We start from the raw sequence: 25,652 nt of genomic DNA on the forward strand, positions 1-25,652 counted from the left end.
ATATTTGTGATTTTTTTCCGGTTATACAATACAATATTGCCAGAGTAAGGTACGTTGTTTGAGAAACACTAAAATCGAATAAGAAAATTAATCTATGTGTATCACCAAGTATATAAATATCTTATGTACGAAATTGCTTTTAAAATAAGAATGAAAAATATTGTTAATTTTCCTTATAAATTTATAATTCAAGGTTAGTGTACATAATATATTTGTTAATAAAGTCGATCAAAAGGTCACAAATTCGTAATGAATTATTTATTACAATAATTGTAAGATCAACGTAAAATCGATACTACTTTTTAATGGATTTTCATTAGTTTTATTAACCTATCTTCGCATCATATACCGGACAAAAACGTCTTTTGAGAATAGTCACCGAATTAACTATTAAAAAAATAACGAAAATTGTTTCCATCGACTGCGACGTACAATACAATATTATTTATACATAGTATCAACGTTAAAATTTTAATCTAGATAGATAGTCGAACCGAGGACGACCAGTAATTGGGATTGAATAAATCTCTTTAATCGGAATGTATAAAGACCAATCCGGAAACCTTCAATGACCTTCAACTGCAGGGAATCAGGTTTTTAAAGTTTAAGTCAATTATTCCAGGACTTGATTTATAAAATAATTGTTAATAATTTATAATTCGATTTACATTTTTTTAAATATTACACAAGTTTATCACACGTTTTTAAAAACACGTTTTCTACCTACACGTAATTGAAAAATAAATACTTGCTATTTTATCGATAACGTCGGACTTCAATAATTTTAAGTGTAAAATGTTAATATTCAGCTCGTTCAAGACTTTTAACGAAATCATGTTCACTAATAGAATTAACATTTCTATTTGTTTTTATTTATAGTAAGAGGGGGTACAATTTTAAGAAATAATAAGTAAACAAAAAAAATCTTCCAACTACTCTGCTATACACTAGGTATCGAGTGTTACACGTAATTATATAAAACTCTGAATAAAGAAGATCCCGATTATTTTAAATACATTGAGAAATTTCTATTTTAAGCCGACCAAAGTGAAAACTAGATCCGATATTTGCTACCCAAAAACTCCCTTGAAGTTTATAATTGGGACATATTTTCTTACAGATAATGTGTCATTACTCATTAGATACAAAAATAAATAAATAAATATCCATCTTTATAAAATCAATACATTTTTCGCCTACGCTCAGAATCTAAAATAATGTTTGGAAATGTTTAATTTTGTTTTTAAGCACGCCAAAAATAAAGTATAGTACCTATCAAATTTTGGTATTTCAAAAAATATTAATACTAAGTGAAAAAAAAAACATTGTCGATAATAACTTATTAATACGTGAAAAAAAATTTAAAGCGACCAGTTTGTATTTTATATAATGCATAAACAATACGTGTTTAACAGTAATAATAATTATTATTACATGAATGTTCGGCCAAGCATAGAAGTCCTTCTACGTTGCACTCGGGATAGGGAAGATCTGAAAGCAATATTATTATTATTATTTTTATTTTCCAAACTGGCATTGTTCGTTTTTGGTATTTGTCGGCTTAAAAACCCAAACAAGAAATGTAACAATGTTATAACATTAATAATACATAGTGACACAATGTAGCTTTTGGTTTCATATTTTTTTTTTTTTTTACCTTTTTCGTAGTGAAAATAATAGAAACTCGGCACGCACTTGCAATCGTGAAACATAAACTGTTGGTAACAGTTGAATAAACAATTTGACCTCAAATAGCCTCGTCCCAAGTAGATTTTTTCGTCGGGGTACAGACAGTGTCTCTTTTCGGGTTTCACGCGTATGAGACGTGTTGTCGGAATCACCTTATCCCCCCACACTTTTATATAGCCACTAGTACCTTTAGCCACCATCATTCCCCGATCGATCGGCAAAGCACTCGGATCCCTAATCATAACCTGTATACAAAAAAAAAAAAAATCAGAAATTACCATGAAAATCGTATTGCTATACCTAATGTTTACACAGTGTTACAATAATATCAAATTACACGTCACAACTCATTAAATTAATTTAGTTTTGTTAAATAGTATACTATAATATACAAGCGTAGTTTATCTTGAGAAAAAATCTAGTCCTTCTGACGTTCGAAAACGTAATCTAAAAGTGTCACGAAAATTATTCAAAAGATCACTATCATTTATATATTCATATAAATAGTATCGAATATCTGCTGAATGGATCTGAATCAGATATGAAAATAAAATATCATAATACAACACAAAGACGAGGTGCTTCACTTAGTGGCTACTGTATATTACTAGTGTACTACTACTACTATACAATAAATTTTTTATTTATTTATTTATTTTTTTTTTTAATTGTTAAAAATGAATTCTAAAATATTACAAAATGAATATGCTTATAAGTCACTTTGAAACTAAAATATCAAAATAAACGCCTTCAATTAAACATGAAAAATATTGTTCTAAACATCTAAACCTTTAAGTCTAGCAATAACACAATATTCATTATAATATAAGTATTAACTAAGTGAAATGTGAACAGTTAAAAACTAAAATAATTTATGTTACGCGCAACTATGAGTCAGTTATAGTGACGTATTTTGGATTTTCTTTGGCAAAAAAGGAAGAAAGTTGGATTTATTCAAAGTTTACTAACTTTGTTTTATTATCAAAATTATTAGTTTCGGTTTTCTTTTCCATAAAATTGGCTATAATGCCCAAATTACAAGTTTATTAAATATAATGGTAGTTGAATATTTATGATAAATAATCTACGTAAAAAAAAAAAATTAAATATTTATGAGAATTTCCAAATGAAACATTTCAAAGCGACAAAAAAGTTCTACATTTGGTAAAAATGTTATGAAAAATCAATATCAATAGATTAGCCACCGGCGCTTTAAAGTTTAAAGTAAGTTAACATATTTCTACTACCAAACACCAATAAAATAAATTTAAATAAACATTTATAACATATTATAATAAAAGACTATTAAAATGCATACATCATCTAAAAATTATTACATATTACTTGATTATAATATTATGTATATACAGTTCAGTTATTAACATTTGATTTTTTTAATTTGCTCATTAATGACCTTATGTAGCATAATTTTGATACTCCAGTGACATAGCAATACCACGGTAGATTAGGTTAGGTATGTACATTTAATTATGATCATTCAGTTAATTAGGCTATAGCCATTAATTATTATTAATTTATTATAATAGTCAGGTCCGAAATTCAAATAAAAAACCGCTGAAGTCCCTATATTTTTAATTTAGTATTGTATTTTAGTGACTACAAATTGCACGATAAGCAACTTAAACTCCTTTCACCCACTCCACACATCACTTCATTCCATAATTATTTATTTATTAACGGTTTTGTACCTTACATATTGATTTATATTAATATAAAATAAGAGCTCATTAACAACAAACGGCATAAATTATAAAGGTGCTAATTTCAAAACAGAGAGTGCTAACTTAACCTACAAGCGCCACCCGAATTGCGCCTATGTAATAAAAATTAATAGCTACAGTTTACGATAGTATCAAAAATATTGCATTAATTTATTGTATATTCATTTAGAATATTCCATTTTTATTATCTCAGAACCATCATCGGATATTTGAGAATTAACTGTTATTAATTATTACTGTTATCTGATATTCATCGACAAAATGTTATCACCAATTAATATTGTATAAAAACTCGTGTATTTTCTTGGTTTAAAAAAAAATGTTCTAGGGATCCACCCCAACCCCACAGTCACAGAAAACCCTCCCTGCAGATGTCTACCACTCATCGTATTTACGTCACTGGACAAAGAGACGAACATCTTATTGTAAAACACTAAGCACTTGTTTGGTCCGTAGGAATAAACCTTTAAATAAAAAGATCTAAACCTTAAGTGGACTTTATATACTTTGTTATAACTTAAATAGTTGCAGGTCGCTCGATGTGATCGGTACAACTTTCGATTCACGACTAACATTGTAACGCAAATATTGTCACACGTACAAATTAATGTAAAAGATAATGCTACAGTCGCGATATAGCGTATATATATATATTTATACAGCGTACCATAATACGATTCAAGAGCTAACAGCACAATTTATATGATTGGCGTGTTTATATTATTACATTTACAAGTAACGACAAGCGACATCAGTACCACTTGATGGGTTATTCGTCATTATGGTATTCTAAATTATAAATTGTTCAGTATTATTTGTGCATACTATAAACGCTTGTGATATATATATATTATATAATTCAAAATAAAAGAATGCAAAACAAAATAAGTAAAATATAAGGCCATTTTTTTCCTCCAAATAAAAAAAACTTAAGAGATGAAGAAATATTCAAGGAGAATGAAAAAATAAGATGTATATAATATACACTACTTTAAAAATTAACACTTCTCAAAATAACGTAATAAACTTGATAAAAATACGATAATGCCAAATACCAAAAACCTACTTAAATCAAGAAATTTGAATTATATGATATCTTGATCCACGATACAAGGTACCTAATGGATAAACATTTTATACGCTTAGAGCGCTAACATAAAATCGACACTATAAATCTGATCAAATCTGAGATCAAAATATCACTAACGAATGGAGAACACTGCGACTATACATCTTAAATTGTGCTTTTCGTACATAAAACCAACATATAAAAAGTGATTCTCCAAGCACGATCAACTCATATTTTTCATTAGCAATAAATTTATCAAAATTCTGATTTTTTGAATTCAAAGTTGTTTTAATCTATAATTTTTACTGAAAAATTGGAATTCATATATACTCATATATTAAGTATATAACTGGTTTGAGTACATTACAATAATTGTATGATATCTATAACAAAAACAGAATTAAAAATTATATCAATTAACAAGATTATGAATAAATTCCATAGAGTTAATTGAACATCGCTTTTGAACAAAATCAGTAAAATAAAAATATATATGTATATGATATAAGCATAATATACAAATATTAATAAGCAAGTATAACATACATTTTTATAACTACACCTGTAAGGTAGGAAAATATATGTCACTTCAAAAATTATAATTTGTGTACATTGATGTTGTGAGCTAAAAAGGTAAATGTATGTGTGTGTGTGTGTGTGTGACTATTCTCCAACAAGTGTTAGTTTATTTGCGCAAACAAGTTGTCTTTTTGGTATTTTTACGCGAACCAGGACCGCCCAAATAAATGAAACAACCTTTTTTATTAGTGTATAGTGTACTCAATATCAATATTCACCTCACATTTTGGGAATCGGTGCTATAATATATTATTATACAATCAGATTTATGACCATCGTAATATCATTCAAATCGCATAGGTTTAAAATGTTTGGATATATCGTCCGGAAAATTACAAAAAATATTGTAAATCTTATAATTAATATAATATTTATCGTTATAACCAATTGATGTGCTCTCACCACTAATCCACTTTTGGCGTTGATATAGGGTGGAATCTTTTGAGCGCGCATAGAAAACCACAGTCCAGACCACGGGCCGCTTCCACCAGTCCTCCTAGGCCTCCTGAATATACCCTGATCATCTTCATCAACCCAAAAGTTATTCACGTCTCCATGCATCCCGTAAAATTGCGTTTTTCTAGAACATATAAATATATAAAACGCCTACATACATTAATTAATTGATGTTTAATTAAAGTATACCAATAAATTGCATTTTATATTATTAATTTATAACTTTTAACTTTATATTTTTAAGTAATTGGCTATTTCATTCTTCTAAACTAATTAGTTTTGTGAAAAATTTGGCTAATTTTTATTTTAAAAATTCCAAACTAAATTTAATTACTACATTATTGTTAACTGATAATTTAATTTTACCATATAGATTCATATTCAACATATTATTATATACATCATATTCTGAATTCTTACTTACATCATTATACTCATGACTAAGTAATTTAATATTAATAAAAATTGTATTTAGTCATGATACTACTCGTATGTGAAAATACACACGATCCATTTAAATAGTTGTTTTTATATTATTAAATTTACAAAAAATATTATTTTATACATTTAATCAGATGGAATTTAAAAAATCACAAAAAAAAACCGATAATTAAAATGTTAAAAATTGCAACAAGTCGAAACATAAAATTTAATAGAAAGACTGTTATAAATAGTATTGAAGTATCTAATAATAATAAAAAATCATATCAATGCTTTTAAAGAGTTTTTTTTATAAATTATAATTTTACATATTAATTACTATTTAATAATATAATACAAATACGATAACATAATACTTGGACGGGAGTTGAATGTGAAATGGTGGGCTCGCCAAACAAATTGGACTGCTTATTTAAATTAAATTGCACAAAATTCAAACTATACATTGCTAATTTGAATGTAAAATATCTACATATACCACACACGTTTTAATATTTATTAGAAAAATTCAATCATACCGTTTGCTGTATTCAGATACGTCAGAATTGAAACTGTAACAGTAACCGTAACAGGTTTTCTGGAGTTCGAAGAGATCGCAACAGTTGTAGTAACTATTACGCCACCAGCACAGTGAGTCGAATATCGTATGACACGGACGGACTGCCTATATACACGTGAATACAATACAATATATTTTATAGGCATATCATAATCGCGTAGGCACAGATAGGCGCAATTTGGGCAAGCTTGGATGTGTTTATCGATCACAATTGTGAAATTTTCTACAACAATAATTAATTCCAATAACGGTTAAATTGTTAATGCAAAGAAATCTAATAGTTCTAATTAATCGATATTATCTATGCAGTGCAAAGACATTACCAAATTATGAATATTGAATGGATGACGTGTGGGAAATAGGGGGAGTGGATGAAGTTGTTCACCGTGCACTATTGTTGTAGTCAATGGTTACAAGACCAATCAAATAAATAGAGAAAAAAGAGAAACATGTAAATTCTACTAACTAGTACTAAATTTTGACCCGTGTAAAAGTGAAAATAAACTCCTATGATATTATTTTTAAATTTAAAGTTATTTAAAACTAAAATTAAATTTCATTCTAATAACATATTATTATATTCTCTTTAAAATTAGTTACACAACACGTTGAACGTCGTGTATTATCATTTCTATTTCTTAAATTTTAGTTTTTCTATTATTATCGTATAATCATGGTACATAGTAATAAATATTTTGTAAGTTCAATGTTTTGTGTGAAATAGAAAAGTAAAATAGAAAATTTTCTCAATCACACCTTGGGACTTATATTAATTAAAATAACTATAATTAAAATATGTTGTCAAATTTAGGATTAATTAGTTTATTTTTGTAATATATTACAGTATAATTGTACATAACATTTTAATTAAATTGATTTTTATAATATCGGTAGAATTTACATAGTATAAATTCAATGCTAAAAACCCTTCAATATGGTAAACAAAATCCGAAAATTCATAAAGCTTATTGTATCCAAAAAGTTGTACGGTAAAATGTTAAAACAGTGTGATATTGATGTCACCAGTTTAAATAAATCATAGTTTGAATGTATTATAAATGAATATATAATACTGTACTCTCGTAATAGTTGTATATATTATTTACAATAATAAAATCAAATTATAACTTAATAAGGGTTTTAAAATTCCTCTCTTGAATTAATTTTGAGTTTATACATCCACTGGCTAAGAATTTTCGTTTGAAACTAAATAATTAAAAAAAAATACAACCAAATCATATTTTTATGCAGAAAAAAATTAAATTTGAATTCCCATCAGACGCTCTCCCTAAATGTATACCATTTTCAGTGTACATAGCACGTAATGTTGTTACATTGTTTTCGTTTAATAACTTCTCGTGAGTCAATGATCACAAATAATAGACACGAGTTTTTTGTGTAAACATAAGACACAGATCTAATTATATGTTGCTAAATATTATAACATGTCGCTTATTATAAACAACATCACCTTCAGTAGCATGTCGCTAATGTTGAGTTTGTTGAGCTCGTCGTAGTGTTTTTCGTAATTTTTTATTTCGATGAAATCTTCGAACAGTGGTAAACGGATCGTTGCTAAGTTTGCCATTATTTTGAACACGGCTTCGTCGTAGGAACCTGGTCGGTTTAAAGAGTTGTTATATCTAGAAACACAATGACAAGACAGATTTATTTATTTTTTTTTTTTTATTTCACTAATATTCTATTATAAAATTGTATTTTACGCTCACAGGGTCTTGATCACGGGATCGTATACACGGCTTGGTTCGCAAATGGTCACTGAAGGAAACGGTGTCTTGGAGTACGAATACGATGTGGACAATATAATAGTTTTGGTGAAACTGGACTCGTAGACTTTCCAGACTTCCAAGACACAGAATCCGGTGCCGAACAAGGCGATTGTGAACATCACCAACCAAAATCTTCTATTAGTATAATATTATACGATGAGCGCAACGCGATTGTTAATTGTTTTAGGATTTGGATTTTGTATTAAATTATATTTTTGAGGGAAGTGTGATAGACTGGTAATTTTTAAATTAAATAAATACTTTACAATCAATCTAATTGCAATGAAATAAACATTACTTTGTTGTTTTGTTTTAGATACTTTTTTCCTGATTTTTACATCATTTTCGCATATTTCTATAGTTATATTTTATTATTCTGCTATCACATCATTGCCAAAAATATGTTAAATAATTTTTATGTGTATAATACTTAAATGTATGGATGATAAAATTGTAGTTTTATCAAACTGTTCGTACAATTTTACTTACTACTTATGGAAAGGGACAATCATCTGTTGTATTATATTGTCGTAATTGATATGGAAGGCGAGACCGTACGGTACTACTAATTTTTAAATATAATAAAATATTTAAAAATTTAGGTAAATTAAATTGGATTGCAAACATGTATTTAAAATATTTTTAGCTACTTATTAATATATATTATGAATAAAATAGAAAAGCCAATTTTTAAGAGAACTCAAAAATACTATGTTAATAATAATTGTATTATTTAATCAAGTTCTATTTCTTATAATTATTTAATTAGTACAAGTTGGAATGAAAATTAACATAAACAAAACAAAATAAACATGCGACAACTTTGTTCGTATTAATATAGTATAGTTTTAAAAGGAATCTATGATAATATGATAATAATTTAACATAAATACTTTTTTAAATAAATATATTGTAATATTAAATAATATATCATGGTTTATAGTAAAATAAATACGATTTTTTTTCCAACAGTTTTACCCTTTGTTTGTCGAATTAATTCAATAGGTACGCTTATATTTAACTTCAAAATGTATGTTTAAAAAAAAAAATGTTGTGATTGTAAACATTTAATGATATTGAGTGGTATTTGAGTAAGAATTTATTATTAACTATTATAATTGTTATTTGTTAACAATAGTTAATGAAAAATATCAATAGTTTTGTTTTTATTTATTAACACGATGTTGAGAAAACAGAAAAATGGTTTTTTCTCTCAGCTCGTACGTAATTACCCCACTTTTCCCTATACTATAGGGTATATAGCGTATTTGTATGTCACGTGTAAAAACTTTAGTTGATTGGTAAATATCAATATTAGTAAATGTGTAAATAATTTACAAAAATAAATTAGCCAATAAGCAAAGTTTTAGTAAAAATAACTGGTATAATATATGTGTTTGGTTATAAATTTGTTTTTAAAAATTAATATTATAAAATTATTATTTATTTTACTTTTTTGACATTATCTTATCGTATTTTTTAAAGTTAAATTAATTAAACGTTTTTCTTGCTGTTTTTATTACCTTCTTTAATTATCTTTTCGACCTTTAAATTTACTACATCTTAGACCTATTTACAGGTTTATTATAGTCAATGGTCATTAATTCCTAAAATCGGTTACAAACTACAATGACATATTACCGACATTTTGTAATCTGTATATAATTAAATATACACATACATACGGAACACGGCATGGAGTAGACAACTGGTGCAGTTACCAGTATTACTGAGTATTATTTTATTTTATACTGTGTTCATAAAATTTTTAAAAAAATGATAAAATTTGAATTTTTGCCGACTGCTTAAATAATAAATAATCCTTGAATGGAAATTGAACATAAAAATTAGTTTGACCGGTGTGAAAAGTTTACCAAACTTTTTCTAATTCATTATTTATAAATTATTTGATAATTTTTTCAAAACATTATGATTTCTTATTTTTATTTTCCCTTTATTGTTCTTACTAAACATTGAAAAATAATTTTTTATTAAAAATGTGTTGTAGTTTCTACTTTATTTTGGCGAAAAAAGAATCTCATCATAATATCTATATAGAAGCATATATTTTAGAACATATTTTTATAATTATTTTAAAATATTGAGTTAATTCAGATTAGTACAGTAAATTATGACTTTTGATATGTCATATACTCGTTTAAGATTAAAAAAAACTCAATAAGCATTCATTATGAATTTATTTTAAAATTTTGGGTCAATACAGTAACTTGTAATCATTTTTTGTCTATTAATATATTTAAAAAAATCATTATATCCATAATATCCTTGAAAATCTTGTTTTATTAAAATTTTATAAATTATATTTTAATTAAAAGGTATTATTTACTTTCAAAATTATAGTTTATGGTATTATGATATTGAATTTATGTAATATTATTTAGTTTAATAATTATATCATTATTGTATTTAAATTTACCGAAAAATAATTAAGTGAACAGTTTATGTTTATTGTATAGGTCAAAAGTTATTAAACTATGAATTTTATGTTTATATAGGTAAAAAAAAATTTTAATCAGTTGAATTTTCATACAAAAATGGTATATATAAAATATATAATATTATATAAAATCTGTATAGGATTTACATTCACTTATTATATATTATTGCTGTTTATATTTTTAACTAAAATGTATATTATGCATAAACAATATCGGTAGTTCAATTATATGAGTTTTTAAAACGTTTCTATTTTTACTTCATTAAGTCATTTTAATATTATTGTTTAAGACTTTTTTTTATTGTTATTGCATTTTATTCGACAAAATAATTTAAAGAATATAGTAAATAATAATGATATTTTTTTTAAAATTATGTTTAAAAATGTTTCCAAAAACATGATTATGTACCTAGAGAAACAGTGTTTATTGATAAACAAATATTCCACTTCTATACTATAATAATATAATTAAAAAAACACTTAATGTGTGGTGGCGGTAACAGCATTGGTATCCGCCAATGATAATTATTTAAAATATTTTATAAGCGCATAAAATTGGTTTTAAGTGCTTACCGTTCGCCGACGTTTTTGGCTCGGATTATGTGTTTTAACGCATTGACGGAAATGTTCAGAAAATACTCTCGACCGAAATCTTTTAACTTTTTCTTGGGTTTTCGGCGGCGATCCATTTCTGAATGATAGAATCCCTGTTTATCAAAAAGCACTTTTAGTACGCGTATATATTATAAACATATAGTTAAATATAATATTATGATTACAACCATACGCTTGTAAATTACTCAAATTAAGTTATAAAACCGTATCATGGACTCTCGGGAAACTCTCAAAAGACAAATAATTATATTATGAGCCGTTGTTAGTTCCCGGATGGGTGACCGCCTGGGAATTTTAGAAACACACACGCCATATTGTCGAGATAAAAAATAGCATTTAGCTAAAATCTCTTCTAACATAAATAAGAATTGAGAATGAATTATTGTTAAATGTAATCATCATTAGTATTTAATACTATTTAGACAATTTCTCATTTGATTAAAGCATTTTTATTTTTTTTTCCGTATGAATATTTCGATAAATAATTTAAACGCATTTAAAATATTTCAAATACTTACGCAGTAATATAATGCGTTTTAGTCTCCGTTACACTGCCTATAGATACCTGCAATATTACTGCAAAGAAGGCGTCGACGGTCGTCAAAAAGATTTTTGAAGTGTACAACTCTATGGTGCAGGTCTATCGTGAACGCATTTACGTTAACGTTTTATTTCGGGCTCTTGTCCGACAATGATATGTTTATTTCACTGTTATTTATATGTCAAACTAGAAATACGTGAATTTAACTTGCATTACAATATTATTCTGAATACGCATATCGCATATCGTATGATGGCATATACTTTAAGTGTAATATATATTTAAATATATTTGTATAATTTACACGTGGTAAACTTTCGTACATTATATAAAAACAGTATTATACCTAATCATCATACAATATGTGACACAAGGAATACCGAAATAATACCGTTTTTATACAATGTAAGAAAGGTTTATCGCGCTCAAATTATACGTAAGTATGTCATTCTTCAAGTAGATAATGGATTAAAGTAAACGCTTCACAAAACATTTATTTTTCTAGGCTAAATACGCTTTAGTTAAAATTTTCACTTTACACACTAAATTTTTTTGAAGCTTAAAGACTTTGATAAATTCAATACTTTTTGTATTTTATAAAATATAAAAGAGGATATAATTTGTGTTGAACAACTGCAGCGGAATACACTGTGGTTAAATATAACAGCACTCGCCGAACATTTAATGTATGCCATGGTAAATATATTCTTATTTATTTATATTGTTTCTATAACAATTTTCCAATTGATATTACATTATAAACAAATAATTATTCGTATCTACATTGCTTATATTTAAGAATCAATATTTTAAGATATTATCTAACATTTAACAAATTTTACATCTATATAAAAAAATGAAAGTCACACGGAAGAGTAGAGGCAGAGAAAATATTGTAGAAATAGGATGGTAATTTCAAGTTCTTGAACATACATTTACATTATGTTATATTACATTGTTTATTATGTATATATAAAAAATAATAATACTATTTTTATAGGTTTGGAGACATGAACAAATTTTTATGGCATGTTGCTCCAAATGGCTTATTAAAAGTCAAAAACTGTTCTGTCATGGAACGCTATTATTTAAAAATGCAAAAGGCCAAGTTTCGAATGATAGCTGAACAATTAAATATAATTGCGGTAAATTATAAATATCGATAAGGTTATGAACATTTATATTATAAACACACATAACATCAACATATAAATAAACTTATTTATTTAAACGTGTTAAGTATACATTTTTGTAGTCACAACAAGAAATTGAATCTCTAAGATTGCTCGTTAAAAACAAACTGCAAACGTACGAATTAAATGATTCTCTCCAAACCCATCCCATTATTGTTAATAGACTAGAGGTAGAGAGATTATTGGAACTAAACAAGAAAAAGGTAAGACAATATTTGTCTTATTGTGTTACCTGTTATTTCCAAATTCTCAAAAAATAAAAATTTCAAAACAGTATAAAAAACCTTACCTGCAACCATATATGAAGAGACTTGAAAGAGTTGCGTTAGATGATCTTATGCCGGAAGTTGAACGATGGGGTATAATATTCAGGGAAGTGAAATTCGGAGAATGTTTCGTTGTCGATTATTACAACCATGGTAGACTTTTAAAACAAAAAATAAAAGAACATAAAAAAGAAACTGGACTAAACTTGCGACGATCAAACTTCCAAGTCAAATTAAAAGACGAAAAAGCAGACGCAATGACCAAGATTCAAGTAAGCTCCTTGTTGAATTAATAATAACTTTAATATATAATTTGTATAAAATATGATCGAACGTGAACATAATACGTTTCATTAAGATAAACCTGAATTTTAACTTTTATATTCTTATGTATATTGATAGACCCTAAATGATATTTTAAAATATCTAGATTCTTTTTTTTCTAGTACTTATGGTTACTTTTAGACTTGGATAATTTTTAAAATTTTCACATATTATAATACCTATGTTATGTTATTATTAACATCGATTACTATATTTTTCAACTCATCATAGGCTCCGTATTTTTTAAAACTATTAGAAAAAACATGTTCATTTTTATTTACTTGTTAATAATTCTTAAAAGTGCTAAATGTCTGTCCTTTTCCCACTATCTTCATCATAACTGATATTAAAATTTAAAATATGTTATTATAACTTATTTAAGTAATATCTATAATAATATCTACGTACATTAAATTTATGAATTATATGTTCAATGTTCATGTATTATGTTTTTGCTAATAATATCGGAAAGAATTTGGCAGTATCTCCAGATAAAAATCTATACTTACTTACTACTTTTCGTCTTCCAGTTCATATAAACCAATATTCGATGAATCAAACCCATAAAATTTTCTTTAAAAAATGTGTAGTCAGTAGTTTTCTTGTAAACATTATAACTACATACGGTCTTTTTAAAATTAAGTGTTAAAAACGATTTTTTTTATATATTTTCATATGATAACAGAATTATGTGTTTATTTACCTATATATGATATGTATTAATCAACATAATTTTATTAACAGCTACAGGACTTCAAAACCCTCTTCGAAACGACCGATAAACTTATTAAAGAACCCGTTTGCTGGCATTACTAGCCCTCGAAACTGAAACGAATGCACATCCGGGTATAATAAATTCTACATAATGTTTTATTATATTGGTCAAGAATACAAGGTGATTATTTTATCATAAAACACTCATTATTACAAAAAGTATTCATGTTTTTAAAAACATTTTTTTACACAGTTTCAAGTTGTTAAAAAACAACGTTTTTATTATAAAATTATATTTTTAAATATTATTATCCTTATATTTTTTTAAGCTTTTACTTTTTTGAATGACAGCATAGAGTTTTAATTTCATATTCTAAAACAAAATAATTTTCTGAGTATTTTGAAAATAAAAACGAATTAAGGGTGAGTAGTTTATGATTTTACGTATTTAAAGTTTAAACAAGCGGAGTAGTGGACAAACATTTTGTGAGGTAACCCTGTACCACTCAACTCCGCGCATCTAAACTTTAAATCATAAACTACTTACTCTTAATTCAGTTTTTTTGTATCAGAATACTCAGAAAGTTATTCTGCTTTAGAATATGAAATTAAAACTTTATGTTGTCATTCAAAAAAGTAAAAAACTTAAAAAAATATTTAAAAATATAATTTTATAATAAAAACGTTGTTTTTTAACAACTTGAAACTATGTAAAAAAATTTTTTCAAAAACATGAATACTTTTTGAAATAATGAGTGTTCTATGATAATAGAATCACCCTATATATCATCTGCAGATCACAATGTAACTTTAAAATCAATATTCAATAAATTTTACCTATACATATCTGATGATTTTTTTGTTTAATCTGTACACAAGCCGATTTAAAACTTGAGTATACTATATATTTATACATTTTAAATCAAAGTCTGTACGTCCACTTGGAGTTGAAATCTTTTTCAGCCCACTATATGTAGGTTCTCGTAATTGCAGTAAAGGATTGAAAAAACGCTGATATACCCGTTGAAAGTCTATCCATCCACTAATGGTGGGAGAAGTAGGGCGTAGAGGGGTGATGAACTTTACGGACGTAGCGATACCATTTATCCATTCATATTGCCATGCAAATTTTATGTTTGCATATCTACATACCTATACTGTAGTAACAGAGACAAACAAATAACGGTTTAGAAACTATTGATTTGAAAATAATATAATTAATTTCCCCTATACTGAAACAATAGCGAATTCAATATCATAATATTATATTACAATATATTATGGTTTTCATTTAAAAAACGATATATTAGTTCATTACGATCGGATCTGGAAGTAATTATATGTGTAGAATTGATTTACAGCTATCAAACACCTAGGTGAATGCATCTACATTTATTTTCTGGTTTAGTACTATTGTATAATATGCATTATCTGACTAATGCGAGTTACTTACCTATATCATAATAATACCTCGCAGATCGATTTGAGTGACTGTTAGTAGTCCACTGAATAGTATAAGTATAATACAAAACATTAAGTACAATCGATTACAGCAATATGTGTAGTTCACTTAAGTCGCTTACAGTTATTGGATTTAATATAAGAAAAACCAAGGTTTTTTATAATTATTGTCGATCAAATAAATGTTTTCACGTCAAAAACCTTAATAATGTACTATAAAAGTTATAAATGTTTATTATAGTTATTTAAAAATATTAATAATACTTATAGAAGAACACAATTCTTTTTACAAGCGTTTTAAGACCACATATTCACATTTTCATCAAATTAGTCAAAATCATATGGAAATTTGCAAATTATTCAGTAGGTGATAATATTTATAAAATTAACCGCGAATCTGTGAACAAATAATAATATGATAATAATAATAATAATAATACGATCGTAATAACTATAAACAATAAATAACGTAATGGAATCACAGATACTGCCAACGGCCGGTTTCAATTGTGTTAGGTGTAGATAATAAAAAAAATATTATTGTTTATTTTGTTATTTAACGCCAGCAATATTACCAAAATGGAAAATAAAAACATATATAATTTTAATAAAACTAAAAATGATTTTATAAAAAAAAAAAAAAATTGAAAACGGATGTTACTCTAATACTTAATATAGTATTATAATATTTAATCTTTCATAGTTTTTCGTATGTACGTCAATGACTTCTTAATTCAAGGAACATTAAAAACGTTATATTTCTCATACATAGGTTTTGTGTTTGACTATAATTCTTTAGTTTTGTCACAAAACTCAATTATAGGTTTAATACAAACAAGCTGATTCTAAATGGTTTTTTGAAATTAATGTTCTTTTGATGTGATATTGCACGTTAACATTGAGTTTTATATCTTATCATTGCTAACTTTCTCGAACCCCGAATAATTGAAATCAAGATGAATCCCTCAATTATTTTAAATTACTTAACATATAACTTCCTCATATCTACTGTCTAATTTTACTTGATTAATTAAACTTTTAAATTCCTAGTAAGATGCAAAGTAAATACATTATATGTTTTATTTAAGTCTTCGATCACGGATTACGATGTACAAACGACTGATATAAAACAAAATTTTTTGAATTATAATTCTCAAATTCCGAACAATGATTTACCATTAGCTTTTAATGGAGTAAGTGCCTACCTGTATATTAAATGCTCTAATGCATTATTAATTTATAACTATAGCTTATAGTTTTTAATTGTTTTTTAGCACTGCATAATACTCTCAGAAAAATAGAAAATTAGTAATCTTATTAAGTTCAGGACTAAACGCGAACAATCATAAAATATGCAGAAATTAAAATAGCTAAAATAAACAGCTAAAATCGTTTTTATTTTGGAATAAAAACTTCATTATACTAGTTAAAAAGCAAAAATAATTGAAAATAAGTATTTACATATTTATGATTTATAAATTAATAATTATTGTTCTAGAAGATTCAATAATGGTCATTTTTAAAGAATTTAATATTGTTAATTTTCTATGTGTGTATTCGGTTTGTTTAAATGTGTACACATTATGTTCGTGTGTATGACTGTAAAAAGAAATAGATGAGTGCTTCGCCAGCACAACATAAAAATAATCAAAATTTAAATATTAATTATATTGTTTTTTTTTCCAACAAAAATTATGATTTTTTGCCTAATTTTTAACTAACCTATTTATTAGACAACATTTTTGAAAATATATTAATTGAATTCGCCATAAAATTAATTTTAAAACGATTTTATCTTTTATTAATTTTTAACTACAATAATTTTAACATTTTAAAGTATTTATCAATATAAATTTAAAAAATATAACTCAAGTATTTAGGATTTGATTTCTAAAAATATAGGAGATTGATCAGTGATCTAGTGACCAATGTATAAGATAATTTCTTAAATACCTTGAACAGATCTTACTTGAATATATTTTATTAGTTTGTTTTCAAATATTTATTATAATTTTTATATTAAACTTATCAGAAAATATTGTTTTAATGTGATTTACTTGCATAATGTGTCGATAAATTGTTAAAAGTACCTATCCGCATAAAACTGCAGCGACTCAACAATGTCTTTAAGTTATTTCTGGAATAAAAAACTTAGAACCAGTAGAGTTGTCTACAACGCTGTAGTCAAAAACGATCTTATAATTAATGATGAGATTATAACAATCGTGCGTAACTGTGTTATTCTTAAATATAAATATTTTTATTAATAATAATAAGTGTGTGTATTTAAAATATATACAATACTTAAATCATCGTATAGATGTTTTTAACCAATTTATTCATGATTAGTCATTTTTTCTATCAAACAGGAAGTAATATATTAAAAATAGACTTTCGCTCGAGATTCCTTATTTTAAATTCTGATGTCCTTCAATACGATCACATATTGCACCTCTATTATTTAATTATCAATGATGTTAAATTTTTTCACTTGCATGGTATGTCATTAATGACCGACGATCTTAAATTAGTTTTATTGTTATTATTATTAAAACCTATAATGATACTATATTACAACAAAATAAATAAATAAATAATTCTCATTTCATTACACGATTATTCTACGATACATATTTATTTAATATTTTCAATCTGATTAGACAAGCTCAAGCTTGAATAAATCTGAAACTACATATAATTAAATTGATGCGGGAAATCATCAGAGGAAACACATCATTGAAGATGACCCTGAAATGAATAGTTTTACGGTTTTACACAGGTGTATATATTATTAATACTATAAATCTGTACGAGTTCACTGTGATTAGCGATAAACCAGTATGAGCATTTATCTGAAGTCAAATAAATTCTATTTATATTCAATTATTTTCATTTTTCTTTGTAGATTTTCGCGCTACAGTGTTTTTTATTTTTATCATACTCCGACGTCAGTTTATACCGTACAAAACTATTTTATTTATGAGTAAATTAAATAAAGATTGGTTTATAGCATTCTATAGAAAAGAAAAAAATATAATAAAACTATAATTTCTAAAATGTCTAAATAACTACTCCCTTTCTTACCAAATATTCATAATAATTAATATTATTATTTTCTCGAATTATAATTATTATTACTACGTTCTTTTCTGTGTACATATATCGATTAATTTTATGTATTATATAATTTAAAGATATTTATAAAATGTTTTCAAAACGTATTGTGTAAACGTTGTTTAGATATTATAATAAATATGAAGATTATCAATGATTAAAATGTGTCTTCTGTAATAATGAAATTTATATTATTTATTTAGCATTAAGTAAAATGTACAAAATTAAATTAATATAATGATAATGAACTATAAAAAAATGCATAGATATGACTATGATATTATTTATACTAACCTGTCTTGTTAATTACCAAAAAATAACTAAATTTTCTGTACAATCTCCTACAACAGTTGTTAATTGTATAACACTTTTAAGAAAATAAAAATTAATGTTATGAATAATATAAAATATATGTATTTATTTCCTTTTTTAATTTAAATATAAAAAATATTATATTGTTAAATATTTTAACAATTGAAAGGATATTATAAAAATATGAGTTCTACTTACTGAACTTTTAGTGTGACACAGTCACTGATCTATTAATCTATTGTTATGTCTTTGTTGAAAATTTTAATTTTTATATTAAGGGTATTGGGTAACGATATTTGTTATGTTTTTCTTTTACGTGTACTACATAGCAAATCTATAACAAAATAAATCACATCCAATCGTTTAGTCAAAGCCTCTTTTACAGACCCATCTAAAGTAGCCTTTAAAGAAGTTCTTTACTTTTGATTATTATTGCGATCACCATGGTGAAGCAATTAATATAATAACAACTGATTTAAATTAAATATATACGTACGAGTATAGTATGCACAATCTATCAAGCATTTTCTTTTTTACATTTTAATCTCATAATTGAGTTTAATTTCAAAGATTTTAAAAATGTATTTTATTATTTAAAATATAACTAAATTAAAAAGGATGCCTAATCAATTTTATATTTACTTTATACTGAATTAAAATTAATGTTTATAATGGCTGTTGCTTTACTTCATTGGTCTGATAAATGTTGCACATACCAATAACAAAGACAAAAAATATTAGTGCTTACTCAATTTCCTGAAATAAATAAGTCAAATTAATATTCTTTGAATGTATCAAAATAGATTTTTCTGTCGGTTTATAGTGATTTTCTGCAGATTTTGTCCAATACTTTAATTTTGTAAATCAGTACTAACCATTCAAAGTGTCGATTTAAATTAAATGCCTGTTTTAATATTATTTAATTCCTTTTGTCTGAAAACATGTCCTCAGATTCATATTTCCATCATATTTACCCGCAAACAACTGTGAACAAAATAATACTGATATAGTTATATATAAAAATAAAAATAATAAATAAAATATAATACAGAAGTTATTTTATGAACGAGAAGAAATTGTTAAAGCAAATATCAGCATTTAGATTAATTACTATGTATTAAAACTTAATAATATGTGTACACCTCGATTTTTAAATTTAAAATACCTTTTTAAAATATTTGTCTTGTATTTATACTTTTTTTATTTAACGCCTTATCCTGAAAAATATTAATATGACAGCGGAAAAGCTCGCAGAGTCATGTGCTACTATATAAATAAGTAATGAATGTAACTTCTGACACCACTTTTTTGTGATTAAGGGAAGTTAAAATATAAGTTCGATCGAAAAATTAGTACTTATAGAACACTTTTAACATCCTTGTGAGCAAAAAATTATTTTTCAGAATTCTTTGGCTTTACAGTTACGTAGCTTAATTTCCAAGCATAATTTTCCCTTCAAAATTTTTTAGAAGAGTAAATCATTTCCTGTACAAGATTCAGAAAATCACCGATTTAGATAGATTTTTTTTTTTTTTTATAATTGTATAAGTTCTGATAATATAATATTTTGTATTACGAGCAAGTCTATAAGCAATTCAAATGTGAAATCGTGCTTAGACCACTTCTGACGTCCCCGAGATCGTAAATAATGTTGTTCAACGTTTTTCGCCAAATACAACTCGATGGGCACTGGGCGTGTTACTCCTTTCGAATCACGCAACGTCCTCTCACCATTAATTTCATTATACCGTTATTTTCTTTTTCCACGTTACTAATTTTTCGCTCACACGAAAATATAAACCGAATAACTTCAATATAGGTAACCTACGTGCAAATAAATGCAATGTTTCTAATAAACTGTTTTATTTTTAAAATGTATATTAAACAAATATATTATATTTATTAATATACAACAAAACGTCTTCTCAAAAACAGTTTTGATCAAGTTTTTTTTTTACTCTTCCTGTCAACGGTGCGAGTATTCAATTATACGGTCGCTGTGAATAAACAAACCATAGCCTACCGGATACGCCTGAAAAGTTTCCCATTGCTTCATGTCCCGATATAATTTCTACAACAGTAGAAGCAGTGCCCGTGTGATTTTGTTTTGAAGTATCTGTAAACACTAAAATGGAGACCTATGACACAGACTTTGTACGACTAATATTGTACTGCGAGTACCTTTTCGTGATATAATTATTTTTATGACGTATAGTATACTACATATTATAATTATGTGTAACTCGTTTACTGAGATCCACAAACATAGATAAATTGGACTAAAAACTTATAGACATAATCAGTAAACGATTAAAGACGGTTACAAAACACTAATATTAATACTAAAACACAATGTCTTTTAATATAATATTCATATGAATATGATCGAACGGCGTTTTGTATAGTCAATTTAAGCACACTGCCGTCGTGAGTCAAGTTTTTGCGGTCATCAAATCTCGAGTAATATTGCACAAGTAGTATGATTATTTTTAACGCGTTTAAACAATATTAAATTAATATTATTATAAAGCGATACAAATGAACTAGTATGACATAAACGATCTATTCTCGAGTCTTAAAAAATACACACTAATATATATATATGAGACTACTGCTGGCAGTTTAACGGTGCACACTACAGCAGATAATCCACCACAAGTGTTCGAACAAATATCGTATAGAGTTATTTTCTATAAATCATAACAAGTAGATTAATACTGAAATACCATTGTATATTATTATAGTATTATTTTAACGATTTATTCGTACATTTACTGTCTTTTGTTATCGATAAAATGCGTAACCTATTATTAAAATGCTTCCGGAACGTTCGCAGTCGTTTTAAATTTGAATAAAATAATTCTAATTATTAAAAAATCGATAAAAATATATTAATATTGACTATAAAGTTTACGTCATAACCACGTATACTTTATTAAAGCTATTATAGCTAATACAGTGTTATGATAATATATTAATAGAGTAGACGAAATAATATTATTTTGGAAGGAAAACACGTGCAGATAATCTCAATAATATAATATGCGAAATAATCGTGAGATATACTAAATTAATATTGTCAACAATACCTGATTGTTCATGTTTATTTAGATTTTATTTAGGTTTAAGGGAACAGAAATAAACCATTGTCCTAATTAAAAAAAAAAATCCATTGTTTCTATGTTCTATAGTATATAGGTGTCAAGTGTACCTCTTCATTGAGAAGGTCACTGTTATTAGTGAGTTAAATTTTAATTTAATGACACATCATTGTATATGATAAAAACAATTTAGACCAAATATGATCAAACCACTTTTTTCTTTTTTTTTGTAATTTTTAATTATTTTGTAAAGCATTGGAAATTTTATATTTTTGATTTCCTGATGTACGAAAGATTCAATTCACTATCAGAAATCATGCTAAAAGTTTAAAGTTAAAGCAATTTTTCTACTCTAAAAAAAATGTCAGTTCAAAATTTAAAATGTTTTCGTAACTTTTTGTAGGTACTTATTTGTATTTAAATTTCATCAACAATTTTTTTCACGTTTCAAAAAAATATTTTCACGTCTTATATTGCTACGCGGTTCATACTATGAGTGGGTTTTCGTTATTTTCTCGAATGATCAAACAGCCTACCCTAGCTAGTTGTTAATAAATAATATATTTACTATGCAACGATAAGTGTATAGGTGTTTTTGCAGGTGATCGATATAATATTGTGTGTTTACCGAAAAGACCAACATATCAAATAAACGAAACAGTCGTCATCATGAGTGGTATTCTATTCTATTTTAGCTTTGACGATAAACGGATTTGATAACTTTGCTATTACAATATATTTCTGTAAAAAATAATAGTACCTAAATGACAATATTGCAGCACTTCAATTGGTTGTATGTTGTGGTCTAATGAAAAACTAATATAATATTGGCAGATTAAAGTTTTTACTCATTTTAAATACTAAGCGGATGACATTTCTTCGTGATATTCATATTTACACTATTTTTACTCGAAATAAAAATGTAATGCAAAAAAAGTTTCATATTTCACATTACTTTAAATAAGTATAAATTTAATACGCATTTTACAAAGTTACCAATATTGGATATCGAGATCTAGTAGCGTGACATGAATACTTCCGTATCATATATTGACATGAAATTATCATCATTGGATTGGTGGTCTATCTGAAATTCGTAAGGTTCCTTTTTTTGTTCTTTTCGTTGCGACAGTAACATTATTAATAATATTATCTATAATATAATATAATAAACGAAAAGAATAATACTGTTATATAAAATTATAATATTACAACTTTGTTAAATTCGATGAATACGTCAAAATTTCCAACTGCATTTTATATCATGGCCAATTTTTTGGATGATTTTTTTTTTTATTCGTTATGGTTTATTATACAAAATGATTCGCTTCAAATTTAAGACACCTCGTCCCGCTGACCTCAAATTCCACCAAATAATAATCGTTTAAAAATAACTAGAATGTTTGGGATATTTTACTTTACGACGTGTCCCGTAACAAGATCGAGGACGTTAGTTTATTGTACGACCATTATATAAGCACGAGAAGTAAACCTGTTTTAATGCTTTAACGTTACGCTACATACTTAAACGAAAAAATGTAATTAAATAACTGGGCGCGATTCCAAAAATATCGGCGTACTTTTGGACCCTAGTACGTTGCGATTCTGTACTATCGTTGTTGCAGTATACAAAAAAAATGCTCAAAATCCTCGTAATATTATTTTACTAAAAATATATATCAACTCAGCATCGCCAATGACTTGGAATGACAAAACACCAAAATGAAACATAATAATACGTAATAATAAATAATAATATATTCACATCAACATCCGAACGTTTATCAATATAGTATAAAGATAACACTATAATAGATTCGTGTTGTCGGTACCTACAATGAAAAAAAAAAACAACAACGTGATTCGTTTATTTAGCATCTTGTGACTGTTTATAGTTTGTATATGTCATTCTACGTGCGTATTAACTATTAATAAAACGTAAGCTCAGTGCACAGTTTCCACGAGGCCACGAATACATTAAAAAAAAAACAACAACAACAAAAATTAAGCAAGTAAAAAGTGTATAAATCGAAATTTCAATAAACTGATACAGTATACCTATTGATTATAATTATAATTTGTGAATGAAAAGTGCAAATGTCGGACTTGTTGTTATACATTTTAAAAATCCTGTCCAGTGGTATATCCAGAAATTGTATAAGTGGGGAGGAGAATCTAATAATCGTAAAAATACTTATTTTTATTCGTTTCCATGTCCAAGTAAGTCATACTTGAAGTGGATCCGACTTCAATAAACGAAAGCAGAGGATCAGATAAAAAGCTAGATACAGAGTTAACGTCATAAAAAATTACTTATCAACATGTTTTAAATGCTGGTAATATTACATGCACTTTAATATTTAAAATTACTATTATTAACTAAATTTAAATGGTGTGAAAATACTTGTAGAAATATAATTGAGAAGGGGTCTAGATCCAACTAACATTGTGGTTTACCCCCAAACTTAGTTCCATTAGTGTTCTATTAACTTAACTTGTATATACTTATACTTTATTTTATTAACTATTATTAACGTATATAAAAAAAATTATATTTCTAAATATCTTGAACTAATCGTACATGTAACAATGATTTATAAACTATGGATAGTATCTCTATTCTTTTAGTTAGAAATGATCCATACTGTCATCACTTATCAGTTGCATTTAACATCATATAATGTTGATTGTCTAGTAAATTAAGGCTAGATCCGAGTTGGCTCATATACCTGAAAATTGACATCTAAATAATATTAGTTTCCGATATTTTTAAAAAATTGTAAATTGCAAAATGTTACGTTATAATATTGAAAATTTAGTAAAAAGCTGCAAATTTAAGACAAATTATTAGAAAATCAATTATTTTTCCATTGTAAATACAATACTAGTATAGTACGTCAATATACCCATCAGTATTGGGTTATTTAACCATACAAACATATTGTCTATCTAAAAATTATACATCAAACAAATTCTCATAGAATCCATACAAAGGTACATACTCAATGATACAGAAATAAAAATAATAAACAGTAGTAAATATACAAAACCATATTATACAGCATTAACTAGTTTAAGAAGTTCCTCTGATTACATGGTAAAGACTATTATATTGTTCAAACATTTTAATAATGATGTAAATAATCTAATAAAACTAATTGCATAATCAATAAAAATCATATAAAAATACTATTGATAAAATAATTAATGACCTTGATAAGAATATGT

The 25,652-nt window shown here is 25.9% G+C and overlaps 1 protein-coding gene across 1 annotated transcript in view; it reads right to left on the reverse strand.

Annotated features, from left to right (window-relative positions):
- LOC113554287 (pickpocket protein 19-like) overlaps nucleotides 1-25,652 on the reverse strand; it is a 68,214-nt gene that overhangs the window by 5,453 nt on the left and 37,109 nt on the right. Inside the window, exons 2-8 of the mRNA XM_026958053.1 lie at nucleotides 11,357-11,490; nucleotides 8,266-8,460; nucleotides 8,007-8,178; nucleotides 6,495-6,640; nucleotides 5,482-5,659; nucleotides 1,658-1,934; nucleotides 1,435-1,491 (exon numbers count right to left, since the gene is read on the reverse strand). Of these exons, the coding sequence (XP_026813854.1) occupies nucleotides 1,435-1,491; nucleotides 1,658-1,934; nucleotides 5,482-5,659; nucleotides 6,495-6,640; nucleotides 8,007-8,178; nucleotides 8,266-8,460; nucleotides 11,357-11,472 (1,141 nt within the window). The 5' untranslated portion in view covers nucleotides 11,473-11,490. The remainder of the gene's footprint in view (nucleotides 1-1,434; nucleotides 1,492-1,657; nucleotides 1,935-5,481; nucleotides 5,660-6,494; nucleotides 6,641-8,006; nucleotides 8,179-8,265; nucleotides 8,461-11,356; nucleotides 11,491-25,652) is intronic.

The sequence above is a fragment of the Rhopalosiphum maidis genome, chromosome 2, assembly GCF_003676215.2.
Source record: "Rhopalosiphum maidis isolate BTI-1 chromosome 2, ASM367621v3, whole genome shotgun sequence".
Taxonomy (NCBI): domain Eukaryota; kingdom Metazoa; phylum Arthropoda; class Insecta; order Hemiptera; family Aphididae; genus Rhopalosiphum; species Rhopalosiphum maidis.